Below are 24,577 nucleotides of genomic sequence, written 5' to 3' on the forward strand. Positions count from 1 at the left end.
GCAGTAGCTAAAGATCTGACCCTTCAGTACCAGAAGGCTATGACCAGATTTCAAGTCACATATCAGATAGAAGGACCACTGGCTGTAGCAATCAGAGAATCGGCAGGATTTAATAGATGAGAAGCTAGCACTGCAGAGGAAGTGGGGAGCAGATGGGGCTCCTTCACCTGGAAAGGCATCCCATCTAGGAGAAGGAAAACTCAAATTAAACCTTCGCTGCCTTGGGGGATATCTCTGGAAGAAGAAGAATGGTACCCTACACAAATCCAGAGTGAAGTTCCTAAAATGCCCTGTGAGCCTCCTTCCGCCTTGCTGGTGCCGAATGTCTTGCTTTGCTTTCTGTCTGGACGACAGTGGGGGGGGGGCAGTCCTTGTCATCTGTGCAGCCCAGGACCACCATACACCACAATATGCACCAGGGAGGTCACTTCGGTGCTATTAACTTCGCCCCCCAGAGGCTCAATCCATTGTCTCCCAAGTCAGATAGATACCAACAAAAACAGCACTAATCCAATCTAAATTTGCCCCATCTGGTCCATTATCCTGGACCACAGTGGCCATGTCAACTCTGATTTTGGCGCTAGTACACAATCATCAAGACTAGTAGCCATTATGCTCCATGAATTTGTCAAATTCCTTTTTAAAGCTGTCCTTTTTGACAGCCATGACTACATCTCTTGGCAGCAAATTCCATTGTTTGTCTATGCGCTGTGTGAATAGTACTGATTTTGTCTGCCCTGAATCTCCCCTGATTCAGCACGTGGCATCGTACCTCCAGGACAAAGAGGTACTACAATTGCAAGCTGTTGCTGACAACTCTTCTCCCTCTCCCCATCTCCACCCAGGCCCCACCTCTTTGATGTGCAAGAAGTCTTTGGCTTCAAAGTTGATGGCAGAGTCACGCACAGGACATTCCTCATCCAGCGTCCCACAGTAGCTGACATTGGTACGAACAGCAAATGCGACCGGCTTGTTCTGAGGAGGAAAAGAAATCAGAGAGGGAGCCTGTCAGCGCCAGGTCAGATGGGACCTCGTCACTTCCCTCTCAAGAACAAATGTGCAGGATCCGTCACTCTCGGGATTATGCCCAGTTCCAAAGGGTAGCGAGGGCAGTTGATGGGGCAAGGGCCAAGGACCATGGAGCCGTCCACTGAGGAAGCTAGACAAGGAAAAGTTCCCCTTAATGAGGTTTGTTAGTTCTTTAGAAAATTTTCTAGACTGAACAAGGTTTGACTTGGTTGTTGGGTTGTCTCGTGAGTGTGGGGTGTGAAACACAGAGCAGTCAAATACAGCATTCCTAGAGTAGACATAAAAAGGGGGATGTCTGGACCAGCCAGTTGGAACTTCCTGTTTCCTCCTGGGCTGGGACAGACTTCCTCTACATGTGACCAGAGGTGGGCGTGACCTCACCTGTGCAGGTAACAAAATAGCACAGGGGATGCAGCCATCTCTCTCTCTGACTCCACTCCTCAAATAAGCAACATCTCCTTAGCCTGAGATGCTCTCTTGGCTTCCAGCCAAGAGAGGAGAAAGGAACTATCTCCTTATGGGATAGATTCCACGTGTATATATCTTGTAACTTAAGTCTGCCTTCTGGGATCCATCTGTGAACAGAACGTGTGAGTAAACTCTTATATTTTTATACAAGATTGTGTCATATCTATTCTTTTTAAGAGGGAACAAAGGGGAATTACCAGGAAACTTATTTTAGAGGCTTATACAAGCCGTGCAAACCTATCCGCTGTGAAAGTTTAAAAGGGGAATGTTACTCTGCTAAATTGTAGAACTTGTTAACACAAGTTGGGAAGGATATAAACAAACAATATATCCTCTCCTGCCTCCCTGGACATTCCCACAGTGAGTTCATGGCTGCAGCAAGGCTTGAACCGAGAGCAACCTATATTGCCATGATATCATACATGTATCACAACTAATGTAATATGGATTATATAGAAAAGTGATTTATGAGGCCAAATCCAGTATTACATTTAACAGTCTTCAGACTCCCATGCTTCCTTCGCGCAAGTGATGAAAACAGTTGTGGGAAGCAAATTTGAGCAAGAGAATGGCAGGAGTAGAAAGGCCAAAGCAACCCCTCCCTCCCCCACTCCTCAGATCAAACCCACAGCCTCACACAGTGCTTTTTATTTATTAAAAAAATACACAACAACCACGATCAGGAAAATATTGTCTGAATCTGCTTTGTAATATTTAGCTTGGCCCTTAGTGTGGTCATTAGCTGCAGCAACAGAACACGCAGGGCAGCCCAGATGTGCTCCCTCCCATACGGGATTGTAGCCCGTTTCTCTTTTATTCACTAATAAATGCCACCCCATTGGCTTGTGCGTGTTGTGTATGATGCCTTTGGAACACACGGGTGAGGATTACATCAATTGTAATCTACAGAAAGGAGAAGAAACCGCAGTCATGGAAACCAGTGAGCAGAAGGCCAGAAATTGCTCGCTCCCCTGCTCTCTGTGGTCTTCAGAAGCCAAAATGAAGGGCAGATGTGGGGCCACCAAGAAGTCATTGAAGAGCAGCCCACCCCCGTCATCATGGATCATTTTGATGTCACTGTTTGGGGGAGGGCTGAGGCACCGTTATCCTGAAGGCAGATTGGGAATGCACTAGTCCTTTCCAGAATGTTCATGAGAAAGCAGTATGATGTTTACATAAAACTTAAAGATTATTTTCTGCTCCTTACAGTCCACCCCTCCTGGCCCAGGGCAGGGCTGGGGAATCTGTGGCTCCTCAGATGTTGTCTTGGACTCCCACTCCCATCAGCCCCAGCCGGCATGGCCAGTGGTTGGAGACGATGGGACTTGTGGTAAGGAAATATATGGGAGGCCACAGGTTGCCTCCCTCCCTGCATTCAGAGCTGCTGGGGACCAAGGGAAGCTGTTTCATGGACAAAGAGGTCCTCACCCAACATCTGCTTAGCTGAAACCAAGGCTGGCGTACCCTCCCCTGCCAGTACCTTGGCTTTCTCGAGTTGCTGCTGGGCCTGGTTCTCCACTTCGCGCTTCACCCCCTCGCGCTCCTCCTCGAGCGACACGTCGGAGTCCAGCGATGGGCGGCTGGTGTACGAATCAGCGGAGCCCTGAGGAGAAGGTTCAAAGCTCGAGTGAGGTGAGGGATTTGGCCATACTGGAAGTCAGGATGCAGCCTGATTTGAGGAGGCCTGCCAGAGCTTCTCTCTGAGATGGGACTTTTCTTTCTGTAATGGCTGCTGAAAGGAGAGGTACCTCAGCCGCACAGTTTCACACTGAATTCTGAAAACCTGTGCATTTGGACTCCACACACTTTTAGGTTGAGAGCCTTGCAAGTTGCCAAGCTAGGCAAGGGTGGATCTGATGTGTGCCTGGATGGGAGACCAGATGGGAAACCACATGCATATGTCCTCCAATTCCATGATGGAAGAAAGAGAGGATAAAAAACTTATTAACCTCTCCCCCACCCCTGTGATGTTTGAGGTTTCCCTGGCAGGGTCAATACAGTGGGCCAGCCATATCAGAAGCTACAGTGCTAAACTATAGCGCCTTAAGGCACTGTTCTGTTCAAGGTGTAATAGCCTATAGTCCAGCCTTCGCCAACGTGATGCCTATCAGATGTTTTGGACTACGACTCCATCAGCCCCAGCCAGCGCAGCTGTGACCCCATCAGCTCCAGGATCAAATAGTGGGGCTGATGGGAGTCATAGTCCAAAAGATCTGGAAAGTAGCAGGTTGGGGGAAGGCTGGTACAATTGGTAGATGCTTTACAACGCCAATGGTGGAGATGTTAAATCAGAATTCTTAAAGCTTGTTCCTCAGCTAACATTTCCTCAGAAGTATATAAGACTGCAGCCTTAATATTCAAATTAGATACCCTCCAACAGCTCTCCGGAAAAAGAGGACACTCTTGTATAATTACAGCACACTTGTCTTTGAACTAAAAATCACTGCCAGAAGGCTACCCGCTTCCCCACACCCCAATACACACACACTATTATACACTGCTGAAGGCTCTTAGCTGTATGCTATATTTATTTCCTGTGCAATCACCTGCTTTGTGCTGGTTTTGGATGAAAGCTTATTAGTAAAGCAAAAAAATAATAATATATCCTTTTTTAAAACAGCAACCTAAACAATATTTTATAGCATTTATTTTCACAAGATATATAGTCAGACTTGTGGAACGGCTGCAACTCAGATGCATTCAAGGAAATGTTCACAGCATGGCTGAGGTGCAAAGGAAGCTTGTGCACTGTGCAAGAAGCCTAACGTGGCTTGTGGGGAAATTCTTTAGATCCCCAAATCTCCCCAAAGGCAAAATGCAGGCAGCCAAGGTCCCAGGGACAAGTAAATAGGGAAAGCTGGAGCATATAAGGGCCAGTGGTAGAGCATCTGCCTTGTGGCTTCAATCCCATCATCTCCGAGTAGGGATGGCAGATAACCCTGGTGACATCTTAAAGAGCCCCTGCCAGTCAGGGCAGACAGTACTGAGTTGGTGGAATAGTGGTCTTTCTCAGTGTAAGACTGTTTCCTACGTCCCAAAGTCAGAGCAAGTTCTGTTCTAGTATAGAATAGCTCAGTGGTCAGGGTGGCAGCTGTGTTGTTTACTTTGCACCAGGACTGCTCCTATACTTTCACCAGAACTGCTGTGATAGCTCAGTTAGTAGAGCATGAGACTCTTAATCTCATGATCGTGGGTTCGAGCCCCATGTTGAGCCAAAGATTCCTTCATTGCAGAGGGTTGGACCAGATGACCCTCAGAGGTCCCATCCAACTCAATAGGGTGAAGCTTTTCCCACCGTGCACCTTGATCCCAGGAACCCACCAACTCTACATGTTTGGGTATCCGACTGTCCTTAAAGGTACAGGAGCAGGGCCCACCACAAAAAGAGGGCAAAAGTCCCTCATTCCTCAGGCCCTTCTCTCCTCCGTCACATATTCGCTAAGTCAGCTTTTGCCAACCTAGCGCCCTCCAGACAGGTGAAGCCTGCTCCCCCCCCCCATCTGCAATACGAGGACAATAATACTGGCATCCCCTACAGGGCTGTTATTGTAAGAATTTCTCAGAGAAGCCCTTAGAAACCAGACACGTGCTACATAAATGCTAAATTACATCATTGGTGCTGTTGGTATTTATTGGTTTGCCTAAAATCTTATTCCTATGGCAGCCAAGCTCTCCTTTCCCATTTCTCCACGGCACTTCATATATTTTATCTTCCTTCCTTCAAATCCCTCCTCAAATCCTACTTTCCCCTTAGGAAACCCAGATGAGTCCCCATTTCTAGCTTCAATCACGTCAGTTGCCTTTGCCCACATCCCTTCCTTGCTCCCACTTCTCTCTGCCTTGTCTTATCTTCTCCTTGGCTGGTTTTCACGTGCAAATTCCTTGAGGGAAGGGGCCTGCCTATATCAGCTTAACAAATTCTGTGCATACAATACTGAACAAGAAAAGGCTGCCGGAGGTGCTGCTGCCCCACCATCCCGCCAAACAGCTTACAATCTAAGCAAGGTGGGAATTCAGAGAAGGAAAACAGAGGGGGTTCAGATAAAGAAGGCATGAGGAAGTGACCTGGGCAGCCACTGACAACCTGACTGCTTTGTCCTTAAAGGTGGAGGTGGGGTTTCTCAGTCTATCTAACAAGTGATACACCAACAGCAATGTCACTAGGGAAGCAACTTGGAATGCCATCCTATTGGAAGTCAAAAACAGCCGCCACCATTATTAATGCCCAGTATACCTGAAGGAACGTCTCCACCCCCATCATTCTGCCCGGACACCGAGGTCCAGCACTGAGGGCTTTCTGGCAGTTCCCTCACTGCAAGAAGCAAAGCTACAGGGAACCAGGCAGAGGGCCTTCTCGGTAGTGGCACCCGCCCTGTGGAACACCCTCCCACCAGATGTCAAAGAGATAAACAACTACCTGACATTTAGAAGACATCTGAAGGCAGCCCTGTTTAGGGAAGTTTTTAATGTGTGACATTTTAATGTATTTTTAATCTTTGTTGGAAGCCGCCCAGAGTGGCTAGGGAAACCCAGCCAGATGGGCGGGGTACAAATAATAAATTATTATTAATACTGCGTATTTGAAATGTCCCAACACTTTGTGTACATTATGCCAGCAATCCTCCACAACAGCCGTGTAAGGTGGGCTATAAGTGGAGCAGCAGCTCTGGGAATAAAAAGATGGATGAGTTGGTGACTCTGAAAGATCCCAAGAAGGTCCCATCAGCACAGTTCAAAGGGCTACATCGGTGTAGGAAATCTGTGGCCGTCCAATTGCTGTTAGACTCAAGGTTCCCCATCACTTGACTAGACCAAACCTCTCTCAAGTCCCCACCGCCCTCTGCTACATTAAATGTGGTGTGTGTGTGTGTGTGTGATGTGTACTTCTATAACAGTTGCACCGGAGAAGGGGGAGTTGTGACACAAGCAGGGAAGCTTCTAGTAAGTCAAGCTCCATTTCCCAAAATTCTCCATTCTGCCCAGCAATGTAAGAGATGCAGGAATTCCCCCCTCCCTTAAAAAAATGGGAATCTGAAAGTCCTGGCTGCTTCCCCCATTAACTTTAAAAGAAAAGAGGTAGTTCATCAGTGGGGTTTGCACTTTTAATCCCCCTTCCGCTTCCGTTTTCACAGATTAATAGTAGGCAGTGGCATAGCGTGAGGGGTGCAGGGGGGGCCGGCCGCACCAGGCGCAACATCTGGGGTTAGGGCAAATCCACGGGTTAGGGGGTGCAAATCCACGGGTTAGGGGGTGCAAATCCACGGGTTAGGGGGCGCAAATTACTTGCCTTGCCCCGGGTGCTGACAACCCACGCTACGCCACTGATAGTAGGCATGTCTACTCAGAAGCAAACCCTGTGGAATTCAATGGGGCTTACTCCCAGGAAAGTGAAACTAGGGCTGCAACCTAAGCTGCAAGGAAAACATAGCAGCAGCCTATGCCTGGTTTTGGCGCCAACTGCTTCCAGAAGGATACCTTACACCAGGGGTAGGCAACCTAAGGCCCGTGGGCTGGATCCGGCCCAATCACCTTCTCAATCTGGCCTATGGACAGTCTGGGAATCAGCATGTTTTTACATGAGCAGAATGTGTGCTTTTATTTAAAATGCATCTCTGGGTTATTTGTGGGGCAGAGGAATTCGTTCTTTTTTCTTCTTCCAGCCCACAGCTGAAAAAGGTTGCTGACCCCTTACACACATAAAATGTGTATTTATTATTTTGGTATTTTACAATATTGTAAAATACGCAATGGGTCAGTGTGTCTGGCTGTAAACCAGAAGGTTGGTGGTTCGAGCCCACCCAGGGACGGCTGTGGGCAGGATTCATGAATTGCAGGAGTTGGAATAGATGACTCTTGGAGATCCCTCCAACTCTACAATTCCATAGTTCAAGCTCTGGTTTTCCCAGTAGTGATGTATGGAAGTGAGAGCTGGACCATCAAGAAGGCTGATTGCTGAAGAATTGATGCTTTTGAATTCTGGTGCTGGAGGAGACTCTTGAGAGTCCCATGGACTGCAGGAAGATCAAACACATCCATTCTTAAGGAAAACAGCCCTGAGTGCTCACTGGAAGGACAGATCCTGAAGCTGAGGCTCCAATACTTTGGCCACCTCATGAGAAGAGAAGACTCTCTGGAAAAGACCCTGATGTTGGGAAATATGGAGGGCACAAGAAGAAGGGGAGGACAGAGGACGAGATGGTTGGACAGTGTTCTCGAAGCTACCAGCATGCATGAGTCTGACCAAACTGCGGGAGGCAGTGGAAGACAGGAGTGCCTGGCGTGCTCTGGTCCATGGGGTCATGAAGAGTCGGACACGACTAAACAACAACAACATGAATACCTAAGTGTGACTCTCTAAGATTCCAGTGGGAGGAGGAGGATGGGTACCCCCTCACCTCACCTCTCCCGGAAGCCATCTTCTCTGCCCTCCCTTCCCACGCCCAACAGCGTGGCACCAAAAATGCCACGAAAAAACCGCCATGCTGAACCGGTGCAGGGGCAGAACAGCAGCCTCCGATCTTCCCTCGTCTCGACTGCGGGGAAGGTGGCGTCCCTCCCCGGGGAAGGAGCGACAGAGAGAGACGAAGAGGGAGAAGGGAATTGGGATTGCTAGCACCACAGCAACGCGCAACGCCACGGGGAGGTGGCAGCACGAGGGCCTGTGTGAACGCAGGAGAAGAAGCGAAGCCGGGCAGGGGCGAGGGCGATGGAGGAGGAGTGGGGCACCGTTTTAAAAACACGCCGCGCTGGCTGGCTCAGAGCTGCTGCTGCGCGCCCAGCCCCTTTGGTAAGGATGCGCACCAATCGCCCACGCGTGTCTCTGCCTGTAGATTCCACAGGGAGCTGCCACCACCAGGCGTGTGTCGCGCGTCCACACGGCCCAAGAGGCACGTGGCAGAAGCCGCGCGCAAGAGGGGCCCGCGACGGAGCTTAGATCACGCGTGGAAGTGGGGGTCTCTGGTGCAAACGGGAAAGGAGCCTTTGCGTCTAGGCGCCCCCGTGTTCAGCCTTCAGACCCTCTCCTCTCCTGCCCGCCCCACACGTGTACGACGCGTGCGTTTCTGCTGGCTGGAGCTCGGCGGCCCACGGTTCTTCCGCAACGCGGGAGTCTGGCAAGGCGCGCGTGGGTGAGAGAGAAGATGCTTCTTCGCGCATCCTCGATGCCCTGCCTGTTCCCGAGCTTGGCGTTGCAGTGAACCGCCTGCGACGTAGATAAACTGGGGAGGGGAATCGGGCCTGCGAAGCACAGGGGGATCCAAAGGGGCTTCGTTTCCCAGGGTTAATTGACAAAAGGAGACACGCATCTGCCTTGAAATCTTTCCCCAAAAAGCCAAATGGGTTGAAAAGGCATTTGACATTTTGCACATGCGTGCTGGCGCTCCTCTTCCACCCCAGCCCCTAATTTATTATGGGTTTTCATTTGCTTGAGAATAACGGTGTGGTGCAAGGACGAAAGGCTGACGTGCAACTCCAGTTGTGCCAAGTTCGAATTTCACCTCTGCTGTGAACTCACTCGGTGGCCGAAGGCAAGCCGCTTCCTCTGGGCTTTACGTCATGGGGCTAGTAATCCTGGCCTACCTTGCAAGGTTGTTGTGCATGGGGATGTGAAGCGCTTTAAAACACTCCGAAGTGCTAAGCAGGAAACTCAGCACCAGACTTGGGAAACAACGTTAAATTAACATGGGAGAGTGTTGATGAAGGGAAGAAATGGAAATCAGTAATTTAGGTGGGTTTTCCGAAGTACATTCAGGTCAGCTACATTTTGGATTATGTTTCTTGTGTACAGTTGGCCAGTTTAAATGGCGGGCAGAGAGATAGAGAGAGATAACACAAGATTTTTGAAATATTTCATATTCTTGCTTCCTATGAGTAACTTTCAGAACTGGTGGCTGAGTTTGCTTTTATCATCCTCCCTCTCCCTCCCCTTTTCCTTTTGTGTTGTGTGTTTCAGATTATTTGCCTAATGACACAGTGTTATTTTTTTATTGCTCTAGGGACCTTTTCAGCTGAAGATCAGGGTAAAAATGCTTTAAATCAATAAATAACCACCAGATTAAATACAAATGCTTTGACAGCTTCAATCTGCAGAACTGGCATTGTTCTGCACTTGTAAGAAATCCATCTTTTAGTGTGGCAGCACCTGCAACCTGGAACTCCCTGCCTATTGACACCAGGCAAGTGCCTTCACTTTTCAGCACCTGCTTAAAACGTATTTTGTTTAGGCAAGCTTATCCAGACATGTAAAAGTTACATGTGTTTTATTTCTTTTTCATTACTGTTGGATTTAATCATCTTTTGAATGTTTTAAAATACCTGTGTTTAACTCAAATTGTCATGCTTTATTTTATATTTTTGTAAACCGCTTCAACATTTTCTTACAATAAGGCAGTATATAATTTTGTTAAATGAAATGTCAAATGCATATGTCACCTTCTGCTAGTACGGTATAATAAATGCACTTTGATTTCTCAATACAGGTTCAAATTCAAGCATCTACAGCATATTTACAATGACTGTCAGACTGGTGCCAGACACTGCTCATTTCAAAAACTCATGAGCAAACCCCCAGTAATCTAGCACTTATTAAACCATTATTGTTCTTTTCACACTTTTAAGAAGACTGGTTTATGTTATGGATTTCCCTGCCTTTTTTATTACATGTCCCAAGAAAATATTATTATACAGTATTCAAAAATAGTTTTAGGCCTAAACCCTGACTCAAATTAAGCCTTTCCAAGCAAAGTCAAGCAAAGCAAGGCAAGGGTGTGGCAAACTCTGTGGTCCTCCAGAAATTGCTGGACCTCAGTTCCCATCAGCCCCAACCGGCGCGGCCAGTGGTCAGGGATGAAGGGAGCTGTAGTCCAACACCATCTCTCCACTGTTGGTCTAAAGCCACATGATGCAGCAGCCTCACAGTGAAGCTAAGCAAACCTGGAGCCTGACATGTACAGTGGGCCAGTGTGTCTGGCTGTTAACCAGAAGGTTGGTGGTTCAAGGCCACCCAGAGACAGCTGTGGGCAGGATAGCAGCATTGCAGGGATTGGACTAGATGCCGTTTGGGGGGGATGATTCTACAAGACCATCTAGGAACCTCACCTATGCCATCTTGAGATCCACTCTGGAAGAAAGGTGGAACATAAGTGCAATGAATAAAATGAAGCAGGGAGTGGGCCAGTTTCCAAAGGTGAGGCGGGAAAAGGTAAACAGCATTTGAACGTCCAGAGGAGGCATCTGGGCAAGACTTGTTCAAAGACAAGGATGCGATGGGGCCCATCAAGGACGCCTGGAAGAGCTGACTAGTGGGGAGCAGGGATGCATATGGCAGCTTGTTGTGATGCTACTGGGATGCACTGCTAAGCAAGAGGAGCTCCAGAAGCGAGTGAGGGAACAGAGCGCATAGCAAATTTGCATCAGCTAGCTCGGTTAACAAAAGCGGGCCATGGCAGCAGGAACAAAAGCTGTAAATGCACCCTTTCAGATTTAACAAAGAGAGCAGAAAGTCCAAAGTGATCGGGTGCTACTGCTAGCGGAAAGGGGTTATTACAACCCGCTCTTCTTCTTGCATTTCATCCACCCTGACACAGAACATTTTGGGCTACAGGAAGACTCCCAAGTTGAGGTCTGTGTACCCGCTCTGAAGCCCATAAGAGATCATCACGAGCTGAAGGAGTTTCAGATTCAAAGCCCCATTTTGCACTGGCATCAGATCAGTGATAATAGGACACCATAATTGCTGTTCCAAGCATCCAGAATGTGATTTTCAGCCTCCAGTAAGGGGGGGGGGGCTTCAAACTAGGACTGCCTAAGCAGCAAATGCACAGTTGTGTGCAAATGGATGTGATGGAGCCCTCAGAGCTTTTGTTCTGCTTCGCTAAATTAAAGCGGTTTCAGGTATACCTGAAGGAGCGTCTCCACCCTCATCGCTTAGCTCAGACACTGAGGTCCTTCTTCAAGGGTCTTCTGCTGGTTCCTTCACTGCAAGAAGTGAAGTTACAGGGAACCAGGCAGAGGGCCTTCTCGACAGTAGCGCCCTCCCTGTGGAACGCCCTCCCTTCAGATGTCAAGGAGATAAACAATTACACACCTTTTAGAAGGTGTTTTATTATGTTCTTAGATATGCTGTAAGCCACACAGAGTGGCTGGGGAAACCCAGCCAGATGGGGGTGGGGTATAAATAACAAAATTATTATTATTATTATCATAATCATCCCCACTTCTGAGTTGCAGAAACAGTGGTGAGGGGCTGCTTAAGCTGTTCCCCTTTACTCCTGGGGGGCATGATTTTGAGCAGAAAATGACTGGTGATGAAACGGTTAATCAGCCCCTCCTGCTGCTGTTTTCCCCCACAAAACCGCAGCTTCCCCAAACCTCATTTCATTTATTTAAAAACTCAGGAAATTGTCACATACATTTGCATGTGCCATGTGCCTGGACAGCTAAAAACCAACAGTTTGGACAGGTATTCAAGGAATACTTTTTGGGCTTCTCGTGTGCCGATGTTTCCTTTGGGACTTTTATCTGCCTGTGTGCTTTGTAATGCTTGCTCAACCTATCCGTGCATAAATGCAGCATGATGAAGAGACTGTTAAGTCTCCAATGCTCTCTCCTCCAAAGAAAATGGACCTTGTAAAACCGGGTCTGCCAAATGTTGCTGGACTACAACTCCCATCAGCCCCTGCCAGCACAGACAAGGGTCAGAGATGATGGGAACTGTAGTCCAAAGCAACTCAGAGGGTCACAAATTCCCTATCCTTGTGCAAAGGTTGCTTTATGGAACTCTGACTGTCTGGGAAATGAGAGGGAGTGGGGTGGGGTGAAACAAGACATGAAAAACATCTATTATGTTTCGATTCACATTCAGTAAGACTCACTGAAATTAATAACCATGAAAAAGTTGGGTCCATTAATTTCTAGTACAGTACTCTGAGGAAAACTTAGTTGAACACAACCCAAGGCGTAGAGAATCAAGCCTCCATTCTACTGATATCTGAACCTCAACATTGGCCAGGGAAAGGACAGAGGGAGAGGAGTGACTCTAGAGCAGCGGTTCTCAACCTGTGGGTCCCCAGATGTTGTTGGACTACAACTCCCATCATCCCTGAGCTCCGGCCTTGCTAGCTAGGGGTGATGGGAGTTGTAGTTCAACAACATCTGGGGACCCACAGGTTGAGGACCGCTGCTCTAGAGTCTAGAAACAGCAGGGTGATATTTTGTGCTTCATCAATCACAGCTAAAGCAAAACAAAACAGTTGTGCCAGGTCCTAGTCAGAATTCTTGCCCATTGCCCTGGATGCCAGTCATCCTAATGTCAGGTCAAATGCATCCAAAGCGTATATTTTAATCAGTGGCGAGAGAAAGGCACATTGCATGTGGCTAAGAAACGTGTCTCCTTCATTCACTACTACCTTAAGATCCCCTACCCTGGAGTCCTTGCCCAAAGTAAGCCTTAGAGCGGAGGCTCTGAAATTGTGATCTCTGGTGACCTGCAAGCTCCATTCAGGCAGTCCACAAAAATATTGCAAAACAATCACAAATCTCTCTACTGGCCTCGACCAGGGCCAGAGCCTTTTCAGCCCTGGCCCCAGTCTGGTGGAACGCTCTGTCACCAGAGACCAGGGCCCTGCGGGATTTGACATCTTTCCGCAGGGCCTGCAAGACAGAGCTGTTCCACCAGGCCTTTGGTCCAGGCCCAGTCTGACCCCCTTCTTTCTATGGGACACTGTATGTAAGTGGCCTCCATGGCTCTTTCTATCGGCCCATATGGGACCAGCATGGGTGGGCGGGCCTGGTGAACTTTTGATTCCTTACCCCTACGGTTATGATTCATGGGTTCCCACTTAATTTTATTTTGATTTTAAATGTGATTCGAATTGTATTTTAATCTAATCATTTGATTTTGTTTTTCAATGTATATTATATATTTGGTGTTAGCCACCCTGAGCCTGAAGGGACGCGGGTGGCGCTGTGGGTAAAACCTCAGCGCCTAGGACTTGCCGATCGCATGGTCGGCGGTTCGAATCCCCGCGGCGGGGTGTGCTCCCGTCGTTCGGTCCCGGCGCCTGCCAACCTAGCAGTTCGAAAGCACCCCCGGGTGCAAGTAGATAAATAGGTACCGCTTACCAGTGGGAAGGTAAATGGCGTTTCCATGTGCTGCGCTGGCTCGCCAGATGCAGCTTTGTCACGCTGGCCACGTGACCCGGAAGTGTCTCTGGACAGCGCTGGCCCCCGGCCTACAGAGTGAGATGGGCGCACAACCCCAGAGTCTGGCAAGACTGGCCCGTACGGGCAGGGGTACCTTTACCTTTACCTTACCCTGAGCCCGGTCTCGGTCGGGGAGGGCGGGGTATGAATAATTTTTAAATTTTTTTATTATTATTATATTTTTATTTTTATTATGTTTGTTCACAATGGATTTCGCCCCTTAAAACTGACCCATAAAAGTGGCCCTCCTCAACCATCTGGCCTAGGCCAAACAATTTGTATAAAGCAGCACTGGTTTTGAAGCAGAGGCTGAATGGGGAGAAAGTTTATCAAGTGATCCAACAGTTTTGAGAACTGTTCCCTAAGAGAGCCAGTGCTGCTGGGCTCCAGCTTCCAGCAGCCCCAGCCAGCATGGCCCAGTGGTCAGGGATGATGGGAGTTGTAGTCCTAAGATTTGGAGGGGCTTCCCACTTTACAGACACCCAAAAGATGAGCGCCTATGTACTGACATGGCATTCTCCAGACAGGCTGAAAGGAACTGGACTTGGAGGCACAAAATGGAAAATCCTTAAAATGTCACCCTCTCTGCTATGGCGGAAGAGAGAGAGGCTCTTTCTGGCCCAATCTGTGTTGTCACAGCTGCAACCACAGTCCCCCCCTGAGAGGAGGATGAATCTCGGCCAAAGAGCTTAAGATCCAAGCTGTCAGTGAGCAACAGTGCCTCGCTCTCTCTCCTCTCCTCTCCCCAACGAAAAGCTCCACCACTTCACCCAGCTCCCTTCTCTGTCTGCCTCTCCTTTTTGCAGGGGGGAAACACCCACCCTGGGAGATCAATGCGAAGGGAGACGGGTTGCACTGTCAACTCGCTACTCCTACACCAAGGAAGGGCACGAGAAAGGGAGAAGGAAGAGGACCAGTGCAGTGCCTTCCAGATATTGCCAGACTGCAACACCCATCGTGGGAATTATGGGAGTTGGAGTCCAACAACAAACAGAAAGTGCCACAGTGACAATCCCTGGTATTCTGCCTCTCAGATACCAGAGCCTTAAACAACCCAGGCCCCCAAATATCTGAAAGATTTCCTCTTTCCCTGCAGACCCTCCCAGGTGTTAAGGTCTGCAGAGGGAACCGTCTTGGTAGTTCTCCCTCCCTTGGGAATTGGGGTGTGTGTCTGTGGCTTGGGATAAGGCATTCTCTGTGACAGCCCCTAGGTCAGGGGTCAGCAAGCCTTTTCAGCCGTGGGCCGGTCCATCGTCTCTCAGACCATGTGGTGGACCAGACTACGGTATATTTTGAAAAAAAATATGAACAAATTCCTATGCCCCACAAATAATCCAGAGATGCATTTTAAATAAAAGGACACATTCTACTCATGTAAAAACATGCTGATTCCCGGACCATCTGTGGGCCGGATTGAGAAGGTGATTGGGCAGCATCTGGCCCACGGGCCTTAGGTTGCCTACCCCTGCCCTAGGTTTTGGCATTCCCTCCCCAGCCTCAGTCTGACCGCCTCCCTTTACAGCTTTCAGCGAATGCTGAGTCTGCCCCTCTTCACCCTGGCCTGCGACACCAGAAATGTGTGTTTTCACAACACACCTGATCCTTGTGACAGTAATTTGTTTTTAATTCTGAATTTTAAACTTGAACAATAAATTTGATGATGATGAGCTAAATAAGAAAGCAGTCCATCTTCTGCTCCCTTTCCAGACCGTTGAATCAGATTACCATTACAAGAATTGGAGGATTCAGAATAGCCTGAAGACCAAAGCTGGCTATTGTCTGGACCCCACTTCCTCCTCTCCCTTTGCCGCCAATTCAGATCCAGTTCAGCCTTGCTGTCCACCCCATTCCTACCTTGCCCTTTGAAAACCAGAGTTAGCATGTTGTGTAGTCATTAAGAGCACCAGCCTGGAACGGGAGATAGGTAAAGGTAAAGGGACCCCCTGACCATTAGGTCCAGTCGTGGCCGACTCTGGGGTTGTGGCGCTCATCTCGCTTTATAGGCCGAGGGAGCCGGCGTACAGCTTCCGGGTCATGTGGCCAGCATGACTAAGCCGCTTCTGGCGAACCAGAGCAGCACATGGAAACACTGTTTACCTTCCCGCTGGAGCGGTACCTATTTATCTACTTGCACTTTGACGTGCTTTCAAACTGTTAGGTTGGCAGGAGCAGGGACCGAGCAACGGGAGCTCACCCTGTTGCGGGGATTCGAACCGCCAACCTTCTGACCGGCAAGTCCTAGGCTCAGTGGTTTAACCCACAGCGCCACCCGCGTTCAAATCACTACTCAGCCACATTGAGATCACCAGGAAACCTTGGGTTCAGTCACTCTCTCTCAGCCTAACTCACCTCACAGGGTTCTTGTGAGGATGCAATGCAGGGAAGGAGAACCATGTATGCCAACCTGAGCTTGAGAAAGTCAGATTACAAGTGTAACACAGGAACATAGGAAGCTGCCTTATACAGAGTCTCTTGGGCAGGGGCTCTCCAGGGTTTCAGACAGGGGACAATCTCAGTCCTCTCTGGAGATGCCAGGGATTGAACCCACGACCTTTTGCACGCAAAACAGATGCTCTGCCACTGAGCCAAATTTGGTCCCCCGCCCCTGCAAAAATAAATGTAAATAATCCAGCTCCCATAAACCAAGAAGTAAGATTGGAGATGGTATGAACCAGGAGCGAGGATTTCTGGGCACAACTTGATTCTGGTTCCCAAGAATTTGGAATGCGAATGGAAAGGTGAAGGCCTCTAATAACTCGCAGCCCTATGCTACCACCCGCCATTCTGCACCTTCACTCTCCTCCCCTCCCTCTGCACATGGAGTGTGATCAACAGACACCAAGAAGAAGAAAATACTTTGCAACAGTCTTTAAAAAGTGCTTTTATGACTTAGGTAAGAGGTGCTAGAAATGGAGGCGGGGGGAGAGGTGAACATCTCGCACTTACAGCATGCAGCGTCTCTCTTCTCTCCCCCCCCCCCCAGCTCAGGCAGACACTAGGAAATGCCAGCCCCCTCCCCCCTCCAAAGCCCAGTTCCGTCATGTCAGCTGATCATCCACCTCCTCCTGCCGACACCCACCCACACATTTCAAAGCGGAGCAGCTGTGCCTGCTGTGGATGCCTAACCCCAACCAGGTGGGCAGGAAGCCCAAGGACCGGGCATGATAAAAACTGTGCTGGCATCACACAGGGGAGCCCCCACACCTGACTTATAATTGATGGGCTCCTACAGAGGTTGACAAAGAGGCTCGTTCCAGACCTGCTGAACTAGCCTACTGGGTGGAGATTTTCCTAGCCATGTGTCCTCTTCCCTTGTCATCTATCTAGATTATAGCCCCTGTTTGCTTACACATGTTAGGTGAAGGGCCATTGTCCAGTGGCTAGAGCATCTCTTTTGCATGCAAAAGGCTCCAGGTCCCATCCTCAGCATCCCCAGCTAAGAGGAAGATCCCCGCCTGAATTCCTGGAGAGTCTCACTGCTAGTTAGCGCAGCCAGTAATGAGCCAGGTGGACCCAATGGTCTGGCTCTGTACAAAGCAGGTTCCTTTATGCCCACATCCTCCAGCCAAAGCCCTCCACAAACTCTCCATCCAGGATTTCCGCAACTCCTCTTTCGAGCTCTAATGCCTGGGTGACAACAGCCAGGGAAAGTGCAGAAGAGAAACACCTCCTCCTCCTCTTTCAGGAAGGAGTTATTTTTGGGATCCCACTTGAAGGGAGACGTGAGACTTTCTCCACCCCTTACCCAAGCCATGTAGGAGGACCTCCAACCAAGGATCTACCCCAAAACAGGTGTGTGGTCTGAGGGACTCTGCACTCGCTCCCGCCGCTCCTGGCTCAGGAAAGCACAAGCCCTTCCCAAGAACCAGCTGCTGACAAGGAACACCATGCCAGGGCATCTCTGGGCATGGTTGGGAGAGAGTGAAACCCTGCAAGACTGAGCTAGATGAAGCAATGGTCTGACTAGGTATGCAAGGAAGCGCCCCATGTTCCTGCGTGCTGGATTCACCCACCAGCAGGGGGAGCTGTTAGGGGAAAGAACACCACTTCCCTAGAATGCCAGGGCAACCAACCTCCTGCCCGCTTGCACCCGGACATATTTAGAGCACCCCCATCTATCCAGAAGCATTTTCCTCCACTCCTTGGAGATGACCAAGCCTCCAAGTGTCTTCCAGCCCTGAGCCAAACAGAAGCCAAGGAAAGCAACTTACCACCACCCCATAACTAAGGGGTACCCTTAACATGCCTTGGTCCTCCTCCACCAAAGGTGCCCAGTTAAACCCTCGTGGCATCTGTGATTGTGCCCTGAGCTCAGTCGCCTACTCCACTGTCTCCCCACCCCCGGCCACAACCCCCCAGCGCCCTCATGGGTCCTCTGCCCCAACTTTCTAACACCTAGTCCATAGCCCCAGAGCTCACCCCACCTTACCCCCTGCCATCCAGCCCCGCACCCAGCGAACCAGGACGGTGCCAGGTTCTTGTAAGTGGGCGGTTCCCCTGCTGAAAATAGCCCCTGGCTTCTGCCAGACTCACCACCTCGGAGTCTTCGAATCCATGGAGACACGAGTCGTCATACATGGGGGATGAAAGAATCGCTCAGGAACCAAGACAGAGGTGGTGGTGGTGGCAGCAGCAGCAGGGTGAAGGTGGGGGGGGGGGTGAAAGGGGGCAGCTCTTCCAATCGGAGGGATGCCCAGCGCTGTGCCCCCTGCCCCAAGCTGGGTTGGGGGCAGCGGATGGCACGCAATGGCAGAGCTGCTGTCTGCTCCCCGAGAAAGATTCCCCACCCTGGATGCGCTCGCTCGCTCGCTCGCTCTCTCCGCTCAGCAACGACGGCAAAAACAATAGCGCCCACCCACCAGCCCTCCCCTGGGGGCAGGCATTGAGACAGGCAAGCACGGAAGGAAGCGGGGAGGTGGGGGGCGGGCAGAGAGAAAGAGAGAGAGAAGAGAGAAGTGGGGCAGGCGGCAGCTCCTGAACTGTCCGGATGCGTCTGCACCCACCTGGGGCAAGACCAAAGCGGGGTGCCAAGGGGCGCGGTGCAGAGAGCAGAAGGGGAACAACAGGGTGGGGAGAGGGAAGACACGACCGGAGGGCATGTGATGTGGGTTTTTGGGGGGCAGGGGTCGTTGTCAGTGCATTCTTGGTGCCCACCAAGCTCTGCCCTTTATTCTGGCTCCAGAGACAGGGAGGGCAGAGAAGGATGCCTTGCTGGATACGCAGCCAAACAAAATGGATTTGGGGGTTGGGGAGACACAGCCTTCCTGCTTGGGCCAGGAGAGGTCCGGGCACCAAGAGCGGGCAAGCGAAGGAATGTGGGCAGTGAAAGGGTGAGAAGTCCAGGCCACCACCACGGCACGACGTGCGCCCCACCCTGTTCCTTGAGTGCCCCTGTTTTCCTAGCCCCGGCTGCCTAACTGCCTGCAGGTCACTGGATAACCAGGACCAACTGGGTGCTTCTCCGCGCGACCCCTGGCAATGCCACCCTCTGCCTCCCTCCAGCTTCCCTGATGCAGCGCCTCTCCCTAAGGCATCAAGGGGGGTCTCTCCTCCGGCTCTACGCTCCGGATTGCCCACCCAGACGGTCTCACAGCTCCATCCCTAAAGGGCAGATGGGGACGTTCGCCTCCCCCCCCCCCCGTTAACTTCGGTGCAGGTGCTGCTGCCCGCTGATCTGGACTCGGTCCTCCGGCTCTGCCGGAAATGGGGCCCGGTGGGGTTCCCCCTGCCATTCCCCCAAGCTGCGCCTCCAGATGCCTCTCCAAGCCCGGTGCCAGGGGTGCAGGCTGGACCCCCACCCCGTCCCACGGAAGTTGGGCAGCCCCTGCAGAAAGAAACCCCTCCGCCCTTTGCCAGCGAGGACGCAGCACCAATCCTGACACCCCAGCCGCGAATCTAGGAAGCGCAACGGGACTGAAGGCGCGGGAGAGAGAGAGGCGAGGAGCCCGGCGAAGGGGCGGGCGAGGCGCGCAGCCGCCCGCCCCTTCTCCCTGGCGGGCTCCCGGGATCCTCCCGGAGTTGCTGTATGGCGCGCGTGGGGGTGGGGAGGGATGCCTGGGGCGCGCGAGGAAGCTGCCGCTTGGCGCGGGAGAGGCGCGCGAGACGAGCGGGGCGGGCCTGGCGCCGGGGCTGCCATGGGGCGGGGGGCGGCGGCGGCGGCGCGCTGCCTGGTCGGTTACCTCGTTGAGCAGGAAGGTTGCGCTGGAGTCAGAAAAAGACATAGACGGCGGGGGAGGGAGCCGGCCGGCCGGCGGGCGGGCGGGCCCGGGGTGCGCTGCCCGCTGGGGAGAAGGAAGGAGGAGGGAGGGAGGCGCCCCCCCGGCCCCGCTGCGCCGCTTCCGAAGCGCCTGCCCGGCTCTGGCTGCCTGCGCTCGTCCGCTCGCCCGCGCTCTCCTCCTCCTCCTGCCGACGAGCGCGGTGCGCGCCGCCGCGCCTCCCGGCCCTCCTCCCGCCGCGCTCCACGCGCCCTTCCCAGGCTGGGCTCGGGGACGTGCCAGGCGCTATATAATCACGGGGGGGGGGGGGGGGCGAGGATGCGCCCTGCCAAGCGAGAGCCTCTCCGATGGCGCCCTCTCCGCGCGCACAGCTCGGGGCTCCCCTCTCCCCCTCTCGCCCGGGTGGGGCGCTTCTGGGCTGAGGAAGAAGGGGGGCGCGCTGGCGTGCAGGATGCGCCTCGCTCCAGCCGTCGACCAGCTCCAGATGCTCATCCAGCAGATAGAGAGATCTCCAGCTTCCCGGGGTTTTAAGGCCATCGCTCCCGCTCCCCCGCCCGTCGATGGCATTGCAAATCCGAGAAGCTGGAGATGGGCGAAGCCGCTCGCCCGCCGCCCTTCTCCCCTGCCCGTATACCACGCCTTTCCCCGGGGTTTCAGCCGGCCCTGGCACGGCAGAGGCTCATCCCTGGGGGAAAGGGAACAGTGGAAAGGACCCCAGAGCAGGAGCAGAGTGCATTTCCGCGGAGTGGCTGCAGATAATTGCCAGAAATCAGCCACCGCCGGAGAGTTGTGTCTGAAGGCCCTCCGGCCCTATAGCATCTCTTGCGTTAGAACTTAAGCTTTGCCATTTCCCGCGGACGCCACCCCCGACCGTTAAAAAGCAAGGCACATCAAGGCACATTATTCTCTCTCGGCTGCTCCAGACCCTTCCCGCCCCGTTTCCAGGGATTTCAATGTGGCTGCATCTAGTCCCTTGCCCCAGCTCCTTGGGGCGCCCCCTGGTGGAGATAAGAGGACAATCGGGGTTCGACTTCCCTTGCTAGGGAATATTTGGTGCGTTTAAAACAGGATTAATAAAGCAGATTCCTATTTTAATCTCAGTTCGAGGCTTTTGTCATCAGGGAAGACAGGCTTCGGCCAGGAAGACTGGCGTGCAAATGCCGGTCATAAATAAATAAAACCCCATATTTATTTACAGTATGAAACAACAGCTGGATTTGAGAAGGGAGGCAGAGGGAAGATCAGCTCTGCCACTGGACCCTCTTACTGAGGGTGGGCGATGGGACACAAATCACTGAAAAGCTTAGCTCAACCTGGGCAGGACCACCACTCTTAACTTGGGGAGGGAAGGAAGCCCAGGGGGTGAGGAGCAGTGGCGTAGCGTGCGGGTGTGGGGGGGCCAGCCGCACCGGGCGCAACATCTGGGGGGGCGCTCGCACTCGCAGCTCTCTGCCCCTACTAAAATCCACGGGTTCGGGGGCGCAAATTACTTGCCTTGCCCCGGGTGCTGACAACCCACGCTACGCCACTGGTGAGGAGCGAAAGGAGGGCAAAACAAACTTTGGTGCCACCCTGGTCAGTGCAATGGGAAATTGTTCAGAATAAGCCTGTGAAAATAACATTTTAGAATGGAGCCTTTGTAGTTCCGGCCCTGCAGGGGGCACTATGGATTGAGGGTCAATAGTTTTAGGTATTGTGGAGGGGAAGCTTCTGACTATGCTGTGTATGGGATGAAATCTGCAGAGAGCACAGATGGAGGAGGAATATTTTAGTTATTATAAGAGTTAAAGCAGAAAATATTCAGCTGCTGGACTCTTCTGTATAGGGGGCAGGCAGTGCTCCTGCCTTGGTGGTCTTCACTCAGCAGGGGCACTATAGGGCACAGGCCTTGAGTTCAGGGCAAGGGGGAAAGGGGCACAGCAGAGCTCAAACACACCTTTGAATCGCTGCAGCAGCTGGTGCCATCTGCCTACCTGGGAAAACCTAACTCTTCTTGACAGCTCTGACGAGCCTCTCAACCCCCATCTCCTGCACCTGACTCCACTTTCTTCTGCTGCAGTTCTGCCACCCAGGCGGCCCACTCGCCAGGCTGCTCCCTCACCCCCTTCTCACCCGCTCCTCTTTTCCCAGCCCGCCCCCCAAGAGACAAGGATGGCGCCACTTTACCTCGTTGAGCAGGAAGACACTGGAGTTGGAGAGAGACATGCAGAGTGTCTGCTTTGCTGGACTGTAGCTGACTCTGCCTGGCTCACACACCTCCTCTACCTTCCTCACATGAACCCAGCCCAGCTCACGGGGCAGACAGGAAGCCCTGCCCACAGGGACTCTCTCGTGGGATGGAGAGCCAGCAGCCTGCAAGCTCAGGGGCACGAGCAAATTGTGCAACGGTGCACGAGCATTACAGGTCCACCCCACCCCCGTGCACACTGTTGTCTTGTGGCGCCGTATGCAAGCATCCCATTGGCTCCCAAGCTCTTGTGGGACACTGTGGGTGTGGATGGGTGTGGGAGTGCGCATCACAAAGCCAGCTTTGTGGACCATCATCTTTTAGCACCAAGCACAAACAGCGCACCAGCCGCAGCAATGCATTTAAACATGACGCTGGCTTCAGGCATCAGCTTGCAGCTTATCAGCTCACAGCCTCTTGTGGGTCCCAACAGGAGCAGTTCGGTGGCAGCCCATGACTATCGCGGGCCTATAGTGCAAATGGCTCTCATGACAAAGATTCTCACAGGGTGGAGGCAGTCGCTTGGCAGGATCTCAGCGCCATGGGTCTCTGGGCTGTCAAAAGTGGCTACTGAGAAATGATGCCGTCTAATAATCACTTCTGGATCAATTGTTGAAACTGGTAAGTGAGCCCCATATGACTGCAGTGGAGACAGATCAGAGGAGGCATGACTGATGGGAGGAGCGCAGAGAGGAGAAACGCCATGGTGCATCTGCAGCAGCACAATTGGACGCCTTCACCTGCCCCAGCTGCAACAAAACATGTCTCTCTTGAATTGGTTTCCCTTCCAACAGTTTGACTTTACTCCCAAAGGAGCACTCCTCCACTGTCTCCCAAGATGCCAACAAGTGCCCAATAAAAGCCTAAACCAGGGCTTCCCAAACTTGGACCATCCTTAGCTAAGCAGGACCAGTGGTCAGGGATTATGGGAACTGTAGTCCAAAAATAGCTGGAGACCCAAGTTTGGGAAACCCTGGCCTAAACCTTCCTGAGAGATCCCTCTAAATTGTAAAACTGCTATAAGATGGTACATCATCAGCAAGCCACCCAACACAGCAGCACCCACGTTGGTCGGCATTAGTTCCCCTCACCTTGCTGGAATTTCTCTTCCAGCTGTGGCTTCTTCCCACCATTGGCTCAGTTTCTAGACCACGGATGGGCTCTCAAATCACCCTCAGCTGGACTGATATTTATCTTCAGTACATGTTCAGCAATTAATAATAATAATAATAATAATTTTTTATTTATACCCCGCCCTCCCCAGCCAAGGCCGGGAGCGGCTTACAAGCAATAATAAAAACAAGAAGAATGATTACAACTTAAAAACAAGATTAAAATACAACATTAAAATATTGAAACATTAAAATATTAAAATGCAGCCTCATCGCAGGAGGAGAAGGAAAAGAAAAAAGAAAGAGAGAGAGGGAATCAAATTGGCTCCAAGCCAAAGGCCAGGCGGAACAACTCTATCTTACAGGCCCTGCGGAAAGAAATCAGATCCTGCAGGGCCCTGGTCTCATGAGGCAGAGCGTTCCACCAGGCTGGAGCCAGAGTTGAAAAGGCCCTGGCTCTGGTTGAAGCCAATCTAACTTCCTTAGGGCCTGGGACCACTAGGGTGTTGTTATTTATGGACCTTGAGGCTCTCCGTGGGGCATACCAGGAGAGGCGGTCCCGTAGGTACGAGGGTCCTAGGCCGTGAAGGGCTTTAAAGGTCAAAAGCAGCACCTTAAATCTGACCCTGTACTCCACCGGGAGCCAGTGCAGCTTGAAAAGCACTGGGTGAATATGCTCCCATGGCAAAGACCCCGTGAGGAGCCTCGCTGCAGCATTCTGCACCCGCTGGAGTTTCTGGGACAGCTTCAAGGGCAGCCCCGCGTAGAGCGAATTACAGTAGTCAAGCCTGGAGATGACTGTCGCATGGATCACTGAGGCATATTGGGAACCCGTCAGATAGAATGTGAGAGCAAGAGGAGGCTCCTTTGCTCTCTCCATTGCCATTCCTTCCAGGACTCCTCCAGGCTATCACCACTGAAGGCTTGCAGCCAAGGGGAGCTTCCGGGCTGGTGCTGCTTTGGGCTGGTATTCAATCACACACGGGTTGTAGTGGATTGGGCGGTCTTGCACAACAAGCTCGCTTCCCCCAAAAGATCAGACTTTGCAATCTGGAAAGTGAAGATGGAAAATGCATTCTCTAACATCCCTGCAAACAAATCAGGGTGCATGCTCAATGAATATCTGGAAGAGCCCAGAGTCACAGTACTTCTTCCCAGATACCAGCTGTCCCTTGTAACCACCCAACAGAAGATCCAAGTTGCCTTTTATATGAAAGATGAGCAAAAGGCCTTTGGGAATATTGTGGACAGCGTGGTGGGGAGGGGGAGCGCTCCTTCACTCCTGCATCCTTTCAAGGCAACCGCTCTTCTGCACTTTGCTGGTG

The 24,577-nt window shown here is 51.6% G+C and overlaps 1 protein-coding gene across 2 annotated transcripts in view; it reads right to left on the minus strand.

Annotated features, from left to right (window-relative positions):
• The window catches only part of CACNB3 (calcium voltage-gated channel auxiliary subunit beta 3), a 34,596-nt gene extending 14,397 nt beyond the window's left edge, over positions 1–20,199 (minus strand). The window contains exons 1-3 of one of the 2 annotated variants that reach the window (XM_028721381.2): positions 19,878–20,199; positions 2,978–3,100; positions 853–975 (exon numbers count right to left, since the gene is read on the minus strand). In XM_028721381.2, coding sequence (XP_028577214.1) covers positions 853–975; positions 2,978–3,100; positions 19,878–19,919 — 288 coding nt within the window. In that variant the 5' untranslated portion in view covers positions 19,920–20,199. Of the gene's footprint in view, positions 1–852; positions 976–2,977; positions 3,101–18,231; positions 18,335–19,877 lie in introns of those variants that run through there. The other variant, XM_028721380.2, reaches the window with a different exon arrangement.
• Between the last annotated feature and the right edge of the window lie 4,378 nt (positions 20,200–24,577).

Source organism: Podarcis muralis, chromosome 2 (genome assembly GCF_964188315.1).
Source record: "Podarcis muralis chromosome 2, rPodMur119.hap1.1, whole genome shotgun sequence".
Classification (NCBI taxonomy): Eukaryota; Metazoa; Chordata; class Lepidosauria; order Squamata; family Lacertidae; genus Podarcis; species Podarcis muralis.